Source organism: Dryobates pubescens, chromosome 11, assembly GCF_014839835.1.
Source record: "Dryobates pubescens isolate bDryPub1 chromosome 11, bDryPub1.pri, whole genome shotgun sequence".
NCBI lineage: Eukaryota > Metazoa > Chordata > Aves > Piciformes > Picidae > Dryobates > Dryobates pubescens.
The window spans coordinates 7,644,531-7,665,689 of NC_071622.1; the positions used below are offsets into that span (position 1 = coordinate 7,644,531).

Below are 21,159 nucleotides of genomic sequence, written 5' to 3' on the forward strand. Positions count from 1 at the left end.
AGCCTGTCTGCTGCACCACACAGCTTGGTGTTACCTGCAAACTTGCTGAGGGTGCACTCAATGCCACTGTCCATGGCACCGACATGGTGACACGGTCTTGGGTAGCATTTACTGTAGGAATGGAGCATCCCTTTGAAGGGAGGGTGGTGGCATGGAGGGGCTAGAGCTGCCGGGAGTGATGTTCACCAGCAGCAACACTGAGAGATGTCTGAAATCATCACTGGGTGCGTAATGGTGGCTGGGATGCACGGGGCAGTGAAGGCACGTTGTCCAATGGTCTGCGGATGCCAAAGCTGCCTGCTGCCAAAGGGAGGGGTGAGAGGGGCCTGTTGCCAGCTGCCACGGGAAGCCCCAGCACAGACCCGAGCTCCCCTGCCACGTGGAAGAGAAAAACGGGCCCCGTGGAAATTATTTTGGGCACGTTTAATAATTAATCATCGATTTTAGCGAAGGCTGCATCACAGACTTGCGTGGGATTGGAAGAAGATCAGCCTTAAAGAAGATTGTGGATTTATGCTGGGGGAAAATGTAAAGGATTTTGCAGGATTTCAGAGTCTAAACAAACAAAATCCCAACCAAACAAATGAAATTTAAAAAAAAATAATGATTTAAAACACCCCCCCCCAAAAAAGGGCATCCTTTGCTTCCACGTGTCCTGGCAACTGAGCAGCTCTTGCCCCGTCTGCTGGGGAGCTGCAGGAAAGACCTGCTGGCTGGAGAGCTCTGCGGCGTGGGAGTGTTGGCCCTGGCGCATTAGTACTTACGATTAAAGCCTAATTACAAAAAATAGACCAAAAACCAGCTGAAGTGCAGCCTGACCTTAATCTGCCTGGAGACGGGGTTATTTATCTCAGCCACTTGTTTACAGTGGGGAATTTCAGCAGATTAAGCCAGGGAGCGACCCTGTGGGAAACGAGAGAATTTCTTTGATGGTCGCGGAAACTTGGGCGCGGGATTGGAGCGCCTGTCCTCTGTGGGGCCAGCGGGGAAGGCTCCAGCCCTTCCTCCCTCATCCCTGCACCCAGCCTGGTCATCAAAAAGCATTTTTGTTTAGAGGCTTAGCTTAATCGTGATCTGCTGCTTTGTTCCCCACTTAACCTCCTGCCATCAGGAAGTTCAGATGAAGGTTTCTGCAGCATGTGAAGAGACACAGAGTCTGACCTGGCATGGTGTTTCGGCTCAGGACGGGAGTCACTTGTGCTGTCAGCTGATGTCTCTTGACCATAGGGCTCAAAAAACCTCTCTTTTCCATCTCCCAGATAACTCTCATGGCTGAGACAGATGCAAATCCCTCTTCCCTCTTTGTCCCACCTCCTCACCACATCTTCCCTGCTGCGGGAAAGGCCAGGGGCGCAGCTTTTTGGCAGGCAAAAGATGCCTCCTCAGAAGCCTCCCAAAAATAGGCTGCAAAGTCATGAGGCTTCCATGGATTGTATCTTAGCTGGGCTGTGGGAACCAAAAATCAAGCAGGCACATCCCCTTCCTGGGGGTGGCACAGCAGGAGCACCAAGTCTCCTTACCACATGTCAGCCAAGCTGCTCTCTGCACCATCAGAGGTGTGAGCCAAACTTCTTTGAGGCTGCTTTCTGCACAGGCAGCCCTGGTGAAGAGGGGAAATGGCAACAGGCATGAGTGCTGCTGAGAAGGGGGTGCCCAAATCCAGCCAGAGCCCCAGGATGCCTGACACCAGGAGCTGAATGCTCAAAGCCACTCTTAAGAAAGGGGGAGTTTTATGCCCTTAGGGTAGCAGGAAGCACAGGCACCCACTGCTCAGCTGGGGACCAGTATGATTCTATGACTCATTTTTGGGAGCTGAGACCTGTTTTTTTTTTCAAAGACACAGTGTCCATGCAGCCCTTGTGGAGCCTGCAGGAGCCTGTGAGGAAGTGACAGCAATTCTAGGGAGGTTCTTCTTCCACTCCACTGGTGAGATCACATCTGGAATACTCTGTCCAGTTTTGGGCTCCCCAGTTCAAGAGAGACAGGCATCTAGACAGAGGGTTCAACGGAGAGCCACAAGGATGATTAGGGAACTTGAGCATTTCCCCTATGAAGAGAGACTGAGAGGCCTGAGGCTGTTTAGTTTTGAGAGGAGATCTGATCAATGTTTATAAATATCTGAGGGGTGGGTGTCAAGTGGATGGGGCCAATCTCTTTTTGGTGGTGTGCAATAAGACAAGGAACAGTGGATACAAACTTGAATATAGAGGGTTTCACCTCAACAGAAGGAGAATCACAGAATGTGAGAGGTTGGAAGGGACCTCCAGAGATCAAGTCCAGCCCCCCTGCCAAAGCAGGATCACCTAGGGCAGGCTACACAGGAATGGATCCAGGTGCATTTTGAAAGTCTCCAGAGAAGGAGACTCCACAACCTCTCTGGGCAGCCTGTTCCAGTGTTCCATCACCCTGCTTATACAGAAGCATCTTCTCATGTTGAGGTGGAACCTGCTGTGTTCTAGCTTGTGCCCGTTGTTCCTTGTCCTATCACTGGGCACCACCAAAAAGAGACTGGCACCTTGATCTTGACACCCACCCCTCAGATGTTTATAGACATTGGTAAGATCCCCTCTCAGCCTTCTCAAGACTAAACAGTCCCAGGTCTCTTTAGTTTTTCTTCATGGGAGAGATGTTCAAGTCTGGCAGTCATCCTCCTAGCTCTCTGTTGGACTGTCTCTGGCATCCCTGTCTCTCCTGAACTGGGAAGCCCACTGAAGATATGCTGATCTTCAGTGCCTGAAGTTGCTTTTCATGTGCCTGTTCCCGGATGCAGTGCTCCTGCCCCATCTGCGTAGTGATGCTATGACATCTCCTCTGCTGAGCCAAGCTGCTCTGAGGAGTTGGACGTGCCCAGCCTCCACGCCTTATTAATGATTTGAAGCAAACACGCCCACAAGACCTGATAGGAAGAGCACCACCAAGGCTCAGCTAGAACACAGAGGAGTGAGGAGACACCAGAGTGGAGCTGGAGTCAGGATATTGCTGCTCAGCCTGATTTTTGCCTCGTGCTGCCTGGAACAGTGGCTGGCTGCTCCGGCTGCCTGTGCTGGAGTTCCATCCTGGCTTGATGGCATGCCTCTGCAGCTGCAGAGATGCCGCCTAAAACACAGCAAGCAAGGGAGGGGATTTGGACATGTGGAGGAATCCCCTCGCCATGCAGCTGAGTTGTGTTGAGTGATATTGTCCTGCTGCTGGCTGTCAATCTGGAATGGGAACTTTTGCTCTGTGAGTGATGGAGAAGTGGGGGACAGCTGCTGGCTGGGCGGGAGAAGGAAGGTGCTTAGTTTCTCATTGGGCCCATGGAGGAAAGGTAGGGAAAGGTGCTCCAGTGGGAGGCTGAGCTCTGTGTTTCAGGTGTCTGACAATCCAGCATGGGTTGTTCAGCCTAGAGGGATCCCTGGAGACGCTGCACACTAGCTGTGCCAGCAAGCAGCCATTGAATCCCATGGGACAAGTACAAGGGAGGGGACAGGCAGTATCCTGACAGAATTGCAGGGAAATTTTGAGCAGAAATGCAATTAGCAAAAGGAGAACTTGTGGATTTGCACTTACCAGGGTGGTTGGAGCCCTTTTCAGAGCAGTGGATGACCCAGGGAAGTTGGCAAGGTGTGGTTAGCAGCCTCAGAATCAGCCCTGTCTTATGAGGGATGAGATGGATCTTAATGACGATGGATGTTCTTGGCCTGGTTTTGCCTCTCACAGAAGACAGAATCATCAGGCCTGTAAGGTCCCATAGTTGAGCCAGAGGGTGCCAGCGTGGTCATCTTACAGCTGGACACCTTTGCTTGCAAGACCTGGAGGACTTGCACCGTGCATCTTGCCTGCAAGGTGTCAAGCCAACATCCAGGTTCCTTTGCAGCCTGGGGGCTGCTGGGGATTTACCAAAAAAAAGGGGGGAAAAAAAAGTAAGAAAATGCACCAAATCTCCTTTCTTAAATAGTTGAATGCAAATGGCCTGAAGAACAATGGCAGATGAAATAGCATTTGGAGCAGGCTTTAAAGCACTTGGAACGTGGGTAGGATCAAAATCAGGTTAGTCTTTGGAGATACAGACTCTGCAGCTTGCCAGGGTGTTTTTAAGCATGCTTTTGATGTGCAGTTCAAACAGTAGATTTGTCCTGGCAGACAGAAGCACTCACAAATTCATACACAGCCGCTCTCTCCTTCCCTCCTCCCCACTGTCCCCCATCTCAAGAGATTATAATTTAGCTTCATTACAGAGGAGTTTTACTTTTATTTAAAAGCTGTCTAAATCCCCCTCCTGGGTCCATGCATTAGGCTGAAATGAGTTTACCGATGCCAAGGAAACCTTGCAGGCTCTCATGATGAGTGTGGCAACAGAAGAGCTTTGCCCTACTGGTATGGTGGTGGCCACCTCCTTGATTTCTTGGCTTTATTTAGGGGCGCTGTGGGTGTGTGTGGTGTTAAACCCACACTGCAAGCTGGAAGAGAAATCCTGCTGGCTCCGGCAGCTGCGCAAGTGGGGCGAGATGGATGTCTGTCCCCTGGAAGATGGCAATTACGGTAACGAGCTTCCCAACATCACCAACGCGCTCACCCAGAGCTCCGGGCACAGCCAAGGTGAGTCTGGATGGGGAGTGGAAATCCAGCTGGTGGCCACAGAAGTTGGATCAAGTCAAAACTCACCCTAGAGCTGAGAGACCTTAATCTGCGGGGTGGTGATGTCTCTGGGAGTCACAGGAATACAAAACATTTCTCCTCACAGCCTCCAGTTCGAGATACACTTAGAAATGTTTGGCTCTTTGCTACATCTCAGGTGAAGCCACCTGTGTGTTGGGCATCAAATTAGAGGCCATTTAAAAGCAAACTTTGAGGGAGTGTAGACTCCCAAAAATCTGTGCAGGTTTGGGTACAGAGTTCTACTGAAAAGCAGCACTGCTTGAATAGGAGTGGAGCTGAGCTTGGAAGCCTGGGCTGCAATGTGAGAGTGAGGAGTTGGAGATGATGCAGAGCTGCTTTCTCAGTCCTTGAGTCTGCTTGTGACAGGACTTTGATTCGGGTGGTAGATAAGTCATTAGCCAGGAATGTTAAGCACAGTTCAAGCACGGAGCACAAATGGGGCAATGTACTCATGGGGTTGTTCCTTCATGCTAAAATATTTTCTCAACCCCTGACGAAGCATTTCATCCCTTTAAATTGAAGCCTGAAAGCAGACATTAATTGAAAGTTACTGCTCTTAGCATGCTTCCATCTGCTGCACTGGAATTGCTCTTTGGTGTATTGTGTGGCCAAAATGGGAAGAGGAGAGGGAGCTGGCAGCCATGCTGTGAAAGAAACTTCGCTCTTCTGAGTGGGATTAGTTCCCCAGCACTGGTTCAGGAGCATGGCCATGCTGTCAGCCCACCCGAGCCGTGGCCAGGACCATGCACCCTGGCTGCCTCCCTGGGTTCATCCTCGGGGAGCAGCTTAATTTAAACCTGGCCTCGTTCCATGTCCTGCACTAGCCCTGGGACTCCCCCATGGTGTTCCCAGCTCTGCTGAGGATTTGCTCTGGCATTCGGGGCACGTTTTTAGGCATGTGGGGAGTTTCCAAAGCACATGCCAGGGACCTCCCGTTGTCCCCGTGCTTCTGCCTCTCCAGGCAGAGGACTGAAAGCAGCATGGGTCCTGGAGGTGTCCCAGGGTTAATGTTCATGAATACACAAAAAGTGCCACAGATTGTTGCCAGCCTCTTTTATTACTGAAAGGAGAACAGCTGATTCCTGAAACCCTTCCTGGTGAAGTGAGCAGGCTCAGTTCTGTTGGTAGGAACACCTGTTTAATTTCTCTCCACCTCGGGGTGCCTGCAGCATTCAGGCTAATTGCTTGTTCCCATTGTTTTCTGGAGTGTGTTTATCCAGCCTTCCTGGACCAGCTTTGAGCAGTGCCTTTTGTTCTCCCCCCTTGAAGGCATTTAACTCAGCCCATCCTTGTGAGTTGCAGGACCTAACATTCAGTGTTGTATCCCCTTTGGGGCTTCCCATTTTGCAGCCCGCCAGCTGTGTTCGGCTCATGATGCAGCATGGCTGAAGTGATAGCAGGATTGATCCAGACAGGCCTTTTCCTCCTGACAGACCACTTGTCTGATTTGTCTGGGCAGAGTGAAGTGCTTGTCCAGTATTTGATAGCTTCAGAAATGTCAGTGAAGTTACAGAGCAGCTCTGAAGGGATCCACAGACATCTGCTGCAAAGCAGCAGTGGGGTTTTAAACCATGCTGTCTTCTCCTTTCCAGCCCTCCAGCTCAGCAGGAGGAGATTGCTGGAAGCTGATGGTTCCCCCCATTTTCCAGGGGGTAGATCAGACATGCTCCTGTGGTTCTCTTCACAGCTTCAGGTGTTGCAAGTGTAGTTCAGTGAAGCTGAGACTTTGTGTTGGGAGCAGAAGAGGAGAGCTTGTGGTGCTTGCAGGGCAGCAATGCTGAGGGAGCCTAGTGCTGGCCCCCAGCAGCTGCCTCACACTGGGTGTCACAGGTGTGGGAATGCACTGCCACATGTCAAGGCATCAGCCTCCTGTGTGACAATGGGTTAACACCAGAAAGCTAATGGCAGGGCAGTCCCTGCCTCTGTTCTCACCTCTCTAGTCAAGACAGCTGTTCTAGCCAGCTGCTTAGCAATGCTAAGGAGATGGCAGTTCCATCAGAGATGGGGGGCAGAGGTATCTAAAGGCAATCTGCTGCAGCTCGGGGGCCAGAGCCCTTGTGCTTAGCTCAGAAACAGCTGTGGTGGAAACAGGTGGGGCTTTGCTCTCATTGCAAAGATGTTGCTCTGCCTGGGGAGGTCATGTCTAGGGGCAAGAACAGGCATCCCCTATGCTACCAAGGCACTGATGTTTTTTCTCTTTGCAGACTCCCTGGCCAGGCCCAGACGAACTGTGTTCACCCGAGCCATTGAGGGCTGTGACCTCCACTGGCAGGACAGCCACCTGCAGCGCATCATTAGCAGTGACTTCTATGTGTCTCCCTCCTACCAGCGGGAGGGTGAGAGCCTCCTCTTTAACTCCCAGGGGCAGCCACTGTGGCTAGGTAAGCAAATCATCAGCCCCTTGCATGGCCTGGGTGGGCAAGGTTGCTAGTGGGAAAGAACCACCCAAGGCGTCAGAGAAGCTTTGCCACCCTGGATCCTTGCAAGCTTCTATATCCTAGATTGAAAGTGCCTCCCTGGTCCTCAGCCTGAGGGGTAGAAGAACTTGATACCCTCCTACCCTCCAGTCACAGTCCTTGTAGCAAGCTCCACATCTTTACAGTCTGGGTTCTCCTTGGGCAGCTTGGACCAGGCTCTCTGTGTCCTCTTTCATCCTGCCGCTGTTTGGCTGTCCCCGGTGCAAGCTCTCACTGTTCACAGTACAGGGGATGAATGCTCAAAGTCCCTTTAAAGTTGCCTGGGAAGTACAGCTCTATGCTCTGGATTTTGAATTCCTTGCTCTTACATTCTTTAGTCTTCCCTTAAAGACAATTAGCCTTTTGTGAGCTTAAGGCATACTACACCAGTCAAGTCCAGTACCATCGTTTGCTGTAGACCTTTAGTCCATGTAGGTCAAGCCATACAACTTCTTTACTGCAAAATCATGACCCTGGGCAGATCTGCAGACCCTTGCCAACTACATGTCTGGGATGACAAGGAGTGAGATAAGGGCTTGGGGATGCCTGGTGTGGCTGTCATCCCTCAGACTGACTCCAAAATGGGGGACACAAGCCCTCTACAACTTGAAGAGGGTGAGTGCCTCATTTCTACAACCTGAGAGGCGAATATATGGACATAGAACAGCTCAAACCCCACCACTGCACTGTTGGTCCACTGCAAGAGCCAGGGTCTGCCATCATCCAGCCAAATGGGAAGAGACTATTTAAAGCTGTCCAGACATACTGTTTCTGGAATAGAAGGCACTAAGTTTCTATTAAGGCCAGGAGATAAGTTAAAAAGTACCCATGGAGGCTACTGATACACCTCTGCTAGCTTAGCTAGAGCAGGAGGGGACATTTCTGCTCTGGGAAGAGTTTAGCTGCAGGCATCAGGTCTCCTCAGCCCTGCAGCCACAGGCAGCAGTGGTGGGTTAGTACTTCCATGGACTCCATCTAGCAGGGATGTGGTGTCCACAGCTCCCCTGTCCCTAGCGTTGTCTGGGTTCTGGCAAGCCCTTTGGCCCAGCTGCTTTGGTGCATGTTATTTTTCTAATGTATTTGCCACAATTTTTGGATTTTGCACTTTTGCTTTGTTGCACCCTGCAGGCTCTCACTGCTGGCCAAGGAGTGTGAGTCCTCAGCAGCTTCCACTGATGAATTCAGCGAGAAGCTGAGTATTTCATCCATTTAGCAAATGGTGGTGGGCTGAAATTACCCCCCAACATAAAATTGCCAGACCAGCTCAGTTTAGGATGGAAGCAAATTAAGCTATATAGCTATTTAGCTGTAGAGCTAAATGGTGTGGCCAGCAGGTGCAGGGAAGTCATTCTGCCCCTGTACTCACACCTTGAGTACTGTGTCTGGTTCTGGGCCCCTCAATTTATGAAGGACATTGAGATACTTGAATGTGACCAGGAAAGGGCAACAAGGCTGGGGAGGGGTCTGGAGCACAGCCCTGTAAGGAGAAGCTGAGGGAGCTGGGGTTGTTTAGCCTGGAGAAGAGGAGGCTCAGGGGAGACCTTATTGCTCCCTGCAACTACTTGAAAGGAGGTTGTAGACAGATGGGGGTTGGTCTCTTCTCCCAGGCAGCCAGCAGCAGAACAAAAGGACACAGTCTCAAGCTGTGCCAGGGGGAGTTTAGGCCCAAGGTGAGCAGAAAGTTCTTTACAGAAAGAGTAATTGGCCGTTGGAATGTGCTGCCCAGGGAGGTGGTGGAGTCACCATCCCTGGAGGTGTTCAAAAAAGGATTGGATGTGGCACTTGGAGCCATGGTTTAGTTGTCATGAGGTGTTAGGTATTAGGTTGGACCTGATGATCTCTGAGATCTTTTCCAACCTTATTGATTCTATGATTCTATATGTACAAGCAAATTGCAAGCTAGAAATATGAAATGCAATGAATATGTACAATATGTACAATATATATATTTTTGCAATTTATAAGCACAGAAACTCCTCAGACCCCCCTGGAGCTGTCCACCTCCTCCCCCACTCCCTCTCTCCTTCCCATTACCTCACACAGTAGTCAAAACAGAGATACCCTGGCCAAGGCCACAAGAAGAGAGAAAGGGAGGAAAAGTTGCAAGCAGAAGTGACAGAAGAAAAGAGAGAGAACTGTTCATGCCTCTGCTCTATATTCCCATTAGCAATTCAATGAATTCTGTAGACTTTATCATTATTTTTCTTTTATGTCCAATGGTAATTTATTTTACTTTCAGTCTTTGCAGTCAGGGACTAGGCTAAAGTTCCCCCTTCAAACTATAACACAAAGAATAGAGGGAGCAACAAGAAGCTCTTTCACAAATGTGTTTCTTCTGAAACCTCTTGTGTATTCCTTGTGAGTGGCCTTTGGGATATGGAAACCCCATTTGTGGAGGTGGTTGCCTGCATTTGCAAAGCTTTCTGAGCTCTTCCAGGAGTAGAAGTTAACCCTCTACCACAATTTCATATCTTCTGTGTTTGCCTTTTTTTTTCCTTCCACCTTGGGTAGGACATTTTGCAAGGAAATGGGATTTTTGCTGCTTGTTATGCAGTATGTCATGTCATCTGCTTCTGCTAATTTCTCATTCAGTCATAATCCTCTCCACAGTTGCTTGTGATTTCAGGTGAGCAATGAGCAGCAGGAGCAGATGAATTCCTAAGCAACTGTGAGTCTTGGTAGGGGGGGGGGATGTTCATGCAACTGTTCCTAATAATAAAGCACCAGGTAGGAGAGCTGCAGAAAAGATGGGAGGTCTGCAGAGCTTGCTCCGTGGAGGTGTTAAGAAAGCCATTCAAAACATCACCCCAAATCTGCCAGTGCCACCAGTGCACTGCTGGATGCACAGCCTCACCCCATGTGTCATCACCTGTCCCCTGAGAGCAGGGGGAAGTGTTGGATGAGATGCCAAGAAGTGTTTGGGTGCACAGCGATGAGAGAAATTGTCGTAAGGTGTGCAGGTTTTAGGAGAACTGAGCAGCAGGTTGTCACAGCCTGTGTTCAGAGCTGCTGTACTGCAACAATGCCACCTTGGAAATGCTTCCTCCTTTGGGTGAGGTTTGTAGAGATGGGGAGTTGGGTACTGACATGGCTGCCGTGGGTTGAGTGTGGTAGGAATCCAGTTAATATTCCTGGGAGGTATCCCTGCCAGGAGCAGGGAGAAAGGGACTCAAAACAAGGAGCAGGAATTTAGCTAGGAAATGGGGAAATATCAGTGGAAGAAAATGCCCTGAAGGCTGATGCTGCCAGGTTCTCTCCCTCCATAAGAACCTTCCTGTGAATTTTCATCCTGCTCTGGCTCAGCCATGTCCTTGCATTCGTCCTTGCCTTGCAGAACACGTCCCCACAGCCTGCGCTCGAGTGGATGCCCTGCGCTCCCATGGCTATCCCAGAGAAGCTCTCCGACTAACTGTTGCCATAATCAACACCCTGCGACTGCAGCAGCAAAGGCAGCTGGAAATATATAAGCATCAGAAAAAAGGTATGGGTAGAGCTATGGGAGAGGTATCCCATGAGGTCTGTCAGGGGTGTCCCAATGGGTTGAGGATGTCTTCTCCACCTTGGGAGAGTAGCGCTGCCCTCTCCAGAGTGGCAGAAGTTGACAGTGCAGCGCTGTATGGAATTGGACCCTGGAAAGACAAACTGATGAATCAGATTGCTTGAGACAAACTGTCTTGGTACACACGTGCTAAGGACATAGGTGCCCAGGTGCTGTCTTCAGGCTGCTGGAGTAGGGATGTTCTTGTTCCCACTGTTCCTATGTCTGGTTGCCTGTAAGGATTGCACATGCAAGTGATTCTTTCATTAAAGAGTTGCTGCTTGTTTGCAGAGCTGCCATAACTGGCTTCACCTTGCATTTGCTGAGTGAATTGTACCAGGAGGCATGCCCAGTATTTCTTCTTCTGCAGTTGAAGTTGGCAGGGAGCTGAGGTCAGTTACTGCAGTGCTGTTGGTGGTCAGTAGAATCCTGGAGCTTGTTAGCTCAGCCAGCTCGAGACCATCAAAAGATGGAGCTATTAAGGCTCACTGGGAGCCTGTGATCTCTGGAGAGATTTCTGCTTGTGTTCTCAAAAACATTCAGGATACCCATTGCAAATGAGTCCATAGCTGGAAGTCTGACTTTATAGACCTTATCTTGGGACTCCTCAGTCCCTTGTGCCCTCCTGGAACAAAGAATGAGCTGCTGTTCTTATGTGGCCTTAGGGGCACCTTTTTTCCATTGGGTACCTGCTGTCTCTGATGTCTGTGGCAGTGTGCATGCTATGCTGGCTGCTGAGAGCTGCTCCTAAGCTACCATGCCAGAGTTGGCCCTGGAGGTTCCCATGGGATAAGAAAGGGCCTGTGTTCTCAGAAACTTCTCTGGGTGCAGAACCTCTCTTTCAAATCCCTCACTTTTATTATATTTCTGTTCCATTTTTTGCAGAGTTGCTGCAGCGAGGAGCAACAACCATCACCAACTTGGAGGGCTGGGTAGGCCACCCTCTGAACCCCATTGGCTGCCTCTTTCTCACCCTGACTGAAGCTTGTAGATTAGAAGAGGAAAATTGCCTTGAAATTTCAGGTACTGAGGACTCCTTCTGCTTCCCTTCCCAGTGGCTGCAGCTGAACCAAGCACAGCAGGCAGACCCTGGGTGCAGGTCTAGGGCTTGGGACTCCTGGACTCTGAACCTCCTCTCTCTTCATATTTGCAGGAGCAGCCAAGGCAGAGCTGTGGTGCAGAGGCAGGGAGCTAGTGGTCCTGAGTTTTCCCAGTCCCAGGGTTTGCAGCCAGAGCAGGAGAGTGGCTTAGCAGAGCTGGGCTGAGGTGTGCTGGCCCACGGGAAGGCCCTGGAGGAGACCGGTGCACCCTATTGCACTTGTCTTACACCTCTTGCATGTCTAAGTGAGAGCAGGAAGGAGAGTGAAGTCCATATCCCCTGCAGGGAACTTTTATCCATCATCTCAGAGTGACTGAGAGCAGGCAGCAAGCTTTCTTCTGAAGCTGAGAGGGTTGGTTTGTTTTCTGATGTGGTTCTGCCTGTTAGGCAGATCTTCTAACCCTGCTTCATCTCTTTGCTCTTATTCCAGACGCTGGGGACTCCAAACCCCCAGTGTATCAACATGTGCCCATTGCAACTGGCAGCCAGGACAGTGGCGAGTCCTACCTGTCACTGGCCTTAGAAGTGGCCCTGATGGGGATGGGTCAGCAGAGAGTGATGCCGGAAGGGCTCTATGCCCAGGACAAGGTGTGCCGCAATGAGGAGCAGATCATTGCCCGGCTTCAGGACCTGGAGCTGGACCCAGTGTTGGTGCAGACCCTGCGGAAGCAGTGCATCTTGCTGCTGGAAGGTGGGGACTTGGTCCGTTTGTCTGGCTTCTGTGTCTTAGCTGAGTGTTGATAACATCTCTGGGGTCCCCTTTCCAAGGTTTATGCTTGGTTGACCCTGGCCTGGCTGCTTCTCTGTCCATGTGACACTGAGCCTGTAGGATGTCTGCTCTGCCCCATCATCTGGTAAAGCAAAAGTCTGCTGATGTCCCTGTAGCAAGACTGCCTCAGTACCCCTCAGTACAGAGAGGGGTACTAAGCGTGTGGTCTCAGTTTCTGAACGTGAAAGGGTTTTATAGAAAAGGAAAGAGCAACCTCTTACCCTGGATCCAAGTTGAGTTACACACCAGAGAGCTGCTGAGCAGATCCTCAAGACTTTGGGATGGTGCAAGCACCAGCCACAGATCCTGCTGTGCTAATTATGGCTGATGAACTCTGCTTCCACCTAGGTGGTCCCTTCAGCGGCCTGGGAGAAGTCATCCACCGTGAGAGCGTCCCCATGCACACCTTTGCCAAATACCTGTTTTCAGCCCTGCTCCCCCACGATGCAGACCTGGCATACAAGCTGGCTCTGCGGGCCATGAGGTTGGTGCATGTCTTACTCTGTCTCTGCCTTGGGTTTGCCTCTCTCCTGTGTTCCAACAGGAGGCCAGAACACTTTGTAGCCTTAGAGCAGGGATGAGAGTTGGAGGCAGGCTTGGAGCTTGCCATCCCTAGGATTGTCCTGTGTATTATGTAGGCCTGCCCACACACCAAGCAGCAGTGCAGAGACAATTGCTCTCTGTTTGGGATTTGTATGGGTTCAGTAATGTCTGCTGGTCCAGCCCTTTCTGCCCAGTCCCTTGCCCCAGGCTGGACCACTATCCCCCTGTCCTGGTGTCAGACGTCATCTGCTGGAGCAGGTTGCAGGCAGGCATGATGCTGTCATCTCTTTTGTGTCTGTCAGGCCTCTGGCACCCTGCAGCCCTCCCTGCCCATAGGAAGGGCTTTTTTATCCCAGCACAGATGGGCAGATGATTTGCTCCAGGATGTTTCAGAGCTGGGTGGAAAGCAGAGTTACCATCTGTTAACACTCATCCTGTGCTCCTGGCTGGGACCTCCTGTGCTGGGGTCTCTCTGACTTGACCTGGGCTGGGAAAGTTGGGCTTCTGCTGCCTCATGAGTACCCCAAGCCTGTACATGCAGAGAGCAAAGAGCTGAATATTCTCCCTGTCCAGGGGGACAGTTTGCCTCCTGAAGACCTTGACTGGCCATCAAGTTAGTGACACCAACACCAACTCAGAGGTGTAAGAATCAGTTTGGTGGTGTCGCCATGGCTGTGATGTTGGACTCCTGCTCCCCTTCCTTACCTTCTTCCTCCCTTGAGTTTTCCAGGCTTTTAGATAACCCCACAAGAGCGGGTAACCCAAACCGGCTGTGGGGGCCTTGGGGAAGTGTGCTGATGACAACTGGGCAGTTTAAAAAGAACCAGATGATAAAGCCAAGAGTTCTGCTGGGTGCTCTGACATGAAAGGAGTGGGGAGGGAGGAGGGATTTTGCCGCCTTTTCGGTTTTTTTCTTTCTTTTCTTCTTTCCTGAGGCTTGTGCTTCTCCTTACAAGTTTATAAATCACTTCATGGATCATTCTCCTCCTTTCAAGTTGGTCTCAAATTGATCCCTGTGCCCATGTGTTGAGCATGCAGCCTCAGGAGCCACCACACATGCACGGCAGCAGGATGCTTTCAAAGGCAGTGCTGCAGGCAGCTGCCTACGGGCAGACCATGCCTTGCCTTGCTGCCTTGGGCAGAGGGTACAAAACCAGAGTTGGGCAGGGCTCTGATCTTGCCTCTTGCTGTTTGTTCTTCAGGTTGCCTGTCCTGGAGACCACAGCACCAAGCGGCGACGTGACTCACCCCCACCACCTCGTCTCAGTGGTCCCCAGCAGATACCCGCGCTGGTTCACCCTGGGGCACCTGGAGTCGCAGCAGTGCGAGCTGGCCTCCACCATGCTCACAGCAGCCAAGGGTTGGTGGCAAGGACAACAGCATCCAAGAGATTTTTCTGGAGAAAAGAGGGAGCTTCTGCTTCCACTCCCTTCTGAACTGGCAGAGAATGGTTGAGTGCCCCACTGGCAGCCAGCTGCTCTCTTCCCAGAGGGCCTCAGACCTTGTGCTCTCATAGGGCAGAACTGGGGGTTCCCAGGAGCTGCAGGCAAGCCTGCAGGGATGCCAGCCACAGTGCTGCAGATCCTGGGTAGTGTGTCTGGGTGATGTGGGACCATGCCTATCCTGCAGCATGGTCAGCTGCCAGATCAGCTTGCCCTGCCAGATGTGTCATGAGTTTATCCCATAGTTCAGTTTGAAGCTGCTTCTCTTTCTACCTCTGCTTTTTCTTTTCCTGCCTTGTGGTAATAATCTTACACAAGCTGTAGGAGGGAAAAGACCTCCCTGTGCACCAAAGCACATGTAGGTTTTGGCAGAGATGGAGATGGGGATGGCTGTGCTGGGTGGGAAACCAGAGTCCCAGCTGCAAGCTGGTCTCTCAGGCCTATTTGGTTCCTGCCCAAGCACAATGATGAAGGTGAGCACAAGCTTTTCATTAAATATTCCTGTGTCCAGAAACCAGCCCCACCAGGACAGTGAAAGCCTTGTGTCCCATGAGGGCCAGAGAACTGAGCAGCTATCATTGCCTGCTACTCTCCTGCACCATCTGTGGCAGCTTCCTAGCCCTTGGTGCTGCCAGCTTGATGGGGAAGGCACTGCTTCCCTAGTAAGGTGGAAAGTAAATGAGCTGTCAGAAAGCTCCAGCCTCACTGCCTCAGCAGCCTCTTCTCTCCTTCCAGCCTTCCTCCTCTTGGCTGTTTTTCTAGGGCTGATGGCATCCTGCCCCTGCCTTGCAGTGCCCTGATGGAGTGTTGGTACCTGGCTTATCCTTAGTTTCCTCTCCCTTCCAGCCCTTAATGGGGATGAGGTTTTTATGCCAGGGGTTTAGGGCCCTTGGATTATGTATATTTTTCCCATCATCCCCTTCCCTGGGTGTTCCCCTGCTGCAGCATGTCCTGATGTGATCCTGTGTCCTCACAGTCTCTCCTGCCCATGCCCCCGCAAATTGTTTTAGGGAGGGCTGGCTTTTGATGGCAGCACAAGCGGCCGCTGTGGGTGGCAGGCGATATCTTTAGCTATTAGTCACCCAAGATTCCTCTCTGTGCCCAAGTGCAGCTCAAGGTTTTTCACACTGCTCTGTGTTACTTGGTTTTCTGTGCATGAGGTTCATCTGTTCACAATTTAATGACTATGGGACATGACTCTGGAACAGCTAGGCAGAGAGACCTGATGTGGCTTGTTGACATCTCCAGTCTGCATCCATGTCAGAGGTCCTCTCCCTGCCCTGTGTCCCACAAGGGCTGATAGGAGGATTGACCCAATCCAGATGTAGGATCATTTATATGTCTTGATGGGTCCCTCCTCCAAGGTCCTGCCCTGTCTCCCACTGCCATCATGTATCCTTACAGCACCCTTGGTCTCCTGTGGCAGGAGCTCCACCATCATCAGTTGGTGTTGTGCCAGGAGCCCTCATTTTTGGGAGTATCTCAGTCTTTCTCAGTCAAGAGAGATTTGTGCCTAACTTGGGTGATGCAGAACCAAGCCACAGTGAGTGGCCCAGCCTTTTCTAGTCTTGCAGAAGGAAGGGACTTTATGAGACAGACAGTGTATGTGCAGCAAACAGCCCTTCTTATTTATGATGTTTCTAAGAGGAGACCTTTCTGCAGCCATTCAGCATTGGGCATCTCCCCACATCCCCTCCTTTGGGAAGAATCTGGTCCAGAGCTGTCAAACTTGAGCCTAGGGTGGAACATCCAGGTGCCTGGAGATGTCTGCTAATCCTTCAGAAATATGCTTGGGATCACTCAGGCTGCTTGTCCTCCCTGTGAGAGGAGGATCTTGAACAAGGACAGGTGCTGTAGGATGTGCCACCTCCTGGGGAGGACACCCTATTTTGCTGTTCAAATGCAGAACCTGATCTGGCATCCCTGTGCATCTCTCCACATGCATGTCCAAGGGGGCCTAACCACGCTGAACCATGTTCACCACTCAGTGCAGACAGGACATGGGGCTTGAGGGCAAGGTTGGGGGAGGCTGAGCCATCTGACCATTTGTACCTTCACCCAGGAGACATGCTGCGCCTACGCACAGTACTGGAGGCCATCCAGAAGAACATCCACTCCTCCTCCTTGATCTTCAAGCTGGCCCAGGATGCATTCAAGATCGCCACGCCAGCCGACAGCAACTCGGACACAACGCTGCTCAATGTGGCGCTGGAGCTGGGGCTCCAGGTATGAGATGGCACCGGGGGTGCTGATGCCCTTTTACCCCTTGTGCTGCAGCAGCAGTACATTGGTGATGGTCTTCCACCAAGCAGGCAGTCCCCCATGGACAGAGTAAATTCATCCCTGCATGGCCCTTAACAGGGAAGCTCAGCCCTGGGGAGTCCCGTGTACCTGCTGCAGTTCGGGTGGAAGCAAGGCAGTGCTGGGGAGTGAGCAGCCAGCCAGCCCACAGGGACTTTTTGAGAATAGTGCTGTCTTGGGTGGCCTCGTTGGAGCCCTGTGGGGCAGCTGGTAATGCTGAGTTTGCCTCACAGGTGATGCGCATGACCCTGTCCACCCTCAACTGGCGGCGGCGGGAGATGGTGAGGTGGCTGGTGACGTGTGCTACTGAAGTGGGTGAGTGCCTTGCTGAGGGGTCCAGCTTGCATGTGGCAAGAGCGGGTGGGAAAAGAGATTCTAGGTTCATTCGTAGCTCTGGGCATCTTGAGTTCTCCTGAGTCTCCCATTTCTTCCTGGGTAACTGGATGCACCTCAGAGCACCAGCTAGCAGGCCTGGGGCCACAGCAATAGACAGGCTCAGGATTGGATTTAGGTCCCCTGTACTCAGGTCAGGCCAGCAGTGTTTGCTGTGCCCTGTAACATGTCAGCAGAGAGTAGTCTCTCACTGTCCCACTGTGCCCTGTTCCTGTTGGGGCAGAGGCAGCAGTTCACAACTGCAGACTGACTTTGCACCAGCTCCAAACATCCAGGACTCAGAGGAGCCCCATGATCTGAGCTAAGCTCCAGGGCTGTGCCCTAACCACAGTGTTTTCTTGCAGGGGTGAGGGCCCTGGTGAGCATTTTGCAGAGCTGGTACTCGCTGTTCACTCCCACGGAAGCCACCAGCATTGTGGCAGCTACAGTGATGTCCCACAACACCATCCTGCGCCTGAGCCTAGACTACCCGCAGCGGGAGGAGCTGGCCAGCTGCGCCCGCACCCTGGCCCTGCAGTGCGCCATGAAGGACCCGCAGAACTGCGCCCTGTCTGCCCTGACCCTCTGTGAGAAGGACCACATCGCCTTTGAGACCGCCTACCAGATCGTCATCGACGCTGCTTCCACCGGCATGACCTACACCCAGCTCTTCACCATTGCCCGCTACATGGAGCACCGGGGCTACCCACTCCGGGCATTCAAATTGGCCTCACTGGCCATGACGCATCTCAACTTGGCCTACAACCAGGACACGCACCCAGCCATCAATGATGTGCTCTGGGCCTGCGCCTTGAGCCACTCTCTGGGCAAAAATGAGCTGGCGGCCATCATCCCACTGGTGGTGAAGAGCGTGCACTGTGCAACGGTGCTCTCGGACATCCTTCGCCGCTGCACCATGACGGCCCCGGGGCTAGCCGGCATCCCCGGCCGCAGGAACTCGGGGAAGCTGATGTCCACCGACAAAGCCCCTCTGCGGCAGCTGCTGGACGCGACGATAAGCGCCTACATCAACACCACCCACTCCCGGCTCACTCACATCAGCCCACGGCACTACGGGGAGTTCATTGAGTTCCTCAGCAAGGCCAGGGAGACCTTCCTCCTGGCGCAGGACGGGCACATACAGTTTGCCCAGTTCATTGACAATCTCAAACAAATCTATAAAGGCAAGAAAAAACTGATGCTGCTGGTGCGGGAACGGTTTGGGTGAGCCCTGGTCCCCACCACGCTCACTGGCAGGGTTTGGCCGCAGCATGGGGACTCGGGAGAGAAGAACGAAGGAAGCAGAGATCACCTTACCCCATCAGCAGAGGCTGCTCTGTTCTGGTCTTCTGTTTCTTTTTTTTTTTTTCTTCGTTGTTTGTTGTTGTTGTTGTTTATTTTTCTTCCCCCCCCCCCTTTTGTTTGTTTGGGTTTTTTTGTTTTGTTTTTTACTTTTTTTTTTGTTTGGGTTTTTTTTTTTTGTGTCTTGGATTTTAACCATTTCACACACTTGAGAGGATCCAGAGATTCCTTGGGCACAAACCAAAAGGCAACCCACGGGGAAAAAAAGGATGGTTCGCTCAAGCCCCTGCCCTCCCTTGCCAATACCAAAAGCTAACCTGGAAATCTAATACCTCTTTCCTGAAGGAAGCAGTCGCTGGAGGGATCTGAAGGTTGCAGAGTGCGAAAGTTGTTAGAATGGCCTGGGTAATTAAAAATAAACAAATAAATAACTAAATAACTAAGAGGGAAAGGAAAGAAGAGCAAGCAAGCAGAGAAACCCACGACACTTAGAACCTCGTGCGTCACCAAAAGCGACTGCAGAGCGCGCTTCTCCCGCCCCGCCCGAGACATGCAAACTCCTCTATTTGTGAAGATACTTCAATTAAAAAAAAAAAAAAAAAAAAACACAAAAAAAAACCAAGTTAAAAGTAACTGTTCTCAGGGATTGCTTACTAAAAAGTAACACACACACACACACAAAAAAAAAAAAATTACAAAAAAAAAAAAAAGAAGAAAAGGAAAAAGAAAGGAAAAAAAAAGAAAAAGAAGCATTTATGATACTGTAAATACTATAGTATATGTGTCAATTATTAAATTGTAAAGTTATAATTATTTATAATTCTGTCTTTTCTTTGGGGGATACTTGAAATTGTCATGGGCTGGGGCGATTATTTTTATTATTGCTATTATTATTATTATTATTGTTATTATTATTATAAATATTATTTAAAAAACAAAACAAAACACACAAAAAAAAAAACCCAACCAACACCCCACCACCACCGCCACCAAACCAACAGACACACACGAAAAAACCAACCCAACCACAGACAAAAAGAGGAGGAGGCGCCACGTGAGCGTTTCTCAGGTTCCCCCACGAGCGCTGTCGGCAGCAAGAAGGGTGCTGGGGGAGGCGAACGTTCGGCTCTACTCGCGGCCCTGGGACGGACGGATTGGAAGGAAGGAGGAGCGGCGGCGCAGCGCTTGAGGACAGCAAAGGAAGGGACTTGGGGCGACTCGCTCGGACCCACGCGGATGCTGGCGATGGAGGACGTGAGCCCGTTGCGTCGTGCACGGCTGGTGGGCACAGGGGTGTGAGGTGCCTGGGCAGGCGAGGGCACCAAGGCTGTCTGGCTCCCGGGGAGGGAGGAGAGGCCGGCATAGATATGCTGCCTCCCCAGTGTTCTGCTTCCCAGCTCCATGGTTTGGCCAGCACTCGGCCCTTCCTGGCTTTGCCCCGTGCTGGGGGCAGACTACAGACCCTGGCTGGCAGCTCTTCGGTTTTGGTTCATTTCTTTGCCAGCGGGTTGGGAGGGCTGGGGGGGGCCAGGGTCAGTCTGGGTGGTGACGTGTAGTTAGAGAACGTGGGCTAGTTATCTGCTGTCTGGTTTGACTTCTGATTATTTTTTTTTTGGTAAGTGACTTGTGTCCATGCTCCAGCCAGGAAACCCGTTGTACTCGGTCTGTTGCCACCGAAAGAGCGGTCTTCAACCAGTCTGTTTCTCTTTTTCCTCCCCCCCTTTTTTTTCTCCTTTTTTTTCTCTGCGTGTGTGTGTGTATGTGTGTGTGCGACCTCTTCATCTGATGTTTAATAATAAAAGGGATGAACATTACTGCCTGTATCTCTACTGCCTTTCTCTGAAGATGGAGAGGTCACTACACTTGATGGGCAGCCTGGTGTCTCGGATTATGCAGGGCAGAGCTCCAGGAAGGAAGTGGCATCACAGCCCCCTGTGGTACCCAACTCCTGAGCCCTGTGGGAGGACAGAGCAGAGGCAAGGCACCCTGGCTGCTTCAGGGTGTGCCATGCTCAGCACCAGCAGGTTCCTGCCTAGAGCAGTTCTGGTGGTGCCCATGTCTTGATCCCTCCTCCAGCCAGCTTGGACTGCAATGTATGCTGCAGTGTACAGTGGGGTGGCACAGTCACAACCCAGGGGTACTGAGTACCACCCTAGGCTGCTTTCTGCAAGTTTTGTGGAGCCCCACACAGGCTTGGTCCTGAGCATCAGTTAAGATCCTATGCAGAGAGATCTCCGGGACCAACAGGATGGTCCCAAAGAGCTTCTCTGTGAGCTGGAAGAGGGTGATGGTGGTGCTAGGGTCATGGTGTCTGCTGCCATCCCTGCCCCTGTATCAGGGTGCTGATGGTGTTAGTGTCTAGAGGGCTCCTGTCACATGTCCAGCTGTCTGCCATCTAGGGTTGATGGGCTGATGAGCAGGACTGTGGCATTGGTGGGCTGTGAGCTCTCTGACCCTGTCAGTCGCAGGCAGCCCATCTCAGCAGGACATCCGTAGTGCTCACATCATGTCCCACAGGCTGTTGCCATAACACTCTGCAGCCTGGTAGGAAGCGGCATCCCATACACACTTTCCCTTCACTCCCACTCTGACCCCCAGGACGGGGCTCAGGGGCTCCCCTTCATCTCACACGTCCCACTGCCATGCTACCATCACTGCCCATCTCCACAGGACTGTGCAGTTCCCCATTGCCCCAGCCA

At 51.6% G+C, this 21,159-nt stretch overlaps 1 protein-coding gene across 1 annotated transcript in view; it reads left to right on the forward strand.

Annotated features, from left to right (window-relative positions):
* Positions 1-18,560, forward strand: part of ZSWIM5 (zinc finger SWIM-type containing 5) — a 102,872-nt gene extending 84,312 nt beyond the window's left edge. Inside the window, exons 5-14 of the mRNA XM_054165712.1 lie at positions 4,399-4,578; positions 6,843-7,019; positions 10,429-10,575; positions 11,518-11,655; positions 12,162-12,422; positions 12,849-12,984; positions 14,246-14,403; positions 16,548-16,711; positions 17,020-17,101; positions 17,524-18,560. Coding sequence (XP_054021687.1) covers positions 4,399-4,578; positions 6,843-7,019; positions 10,429-10,575; positions 11,518-11,655; positions 12,162-12,422; positions 12,849-12,984; positions 14,246-14,403; positions 16,548-16,711; positions 17,020-17,101; positions 17,524-18,386 — 2,306 coding nt within the window. The 3' untranslated portion in view covers positions 18,387-18,560. The remainder of the gene's footprint in view (positions 1-4,398; positions 4,579-6,842; positions 7,020-10,428; positions 10,576-11,517; positions 11,656-12,161; positions 12,423-12,848; positions 12,985-14,245; positions 14,404-16,547; positions 16,712-17,019; positions 17,102-17,523) is intronic.
* The last annotated feature ends 2,599 nt before the right edge of the window (positions 18,561-21,159 follow it).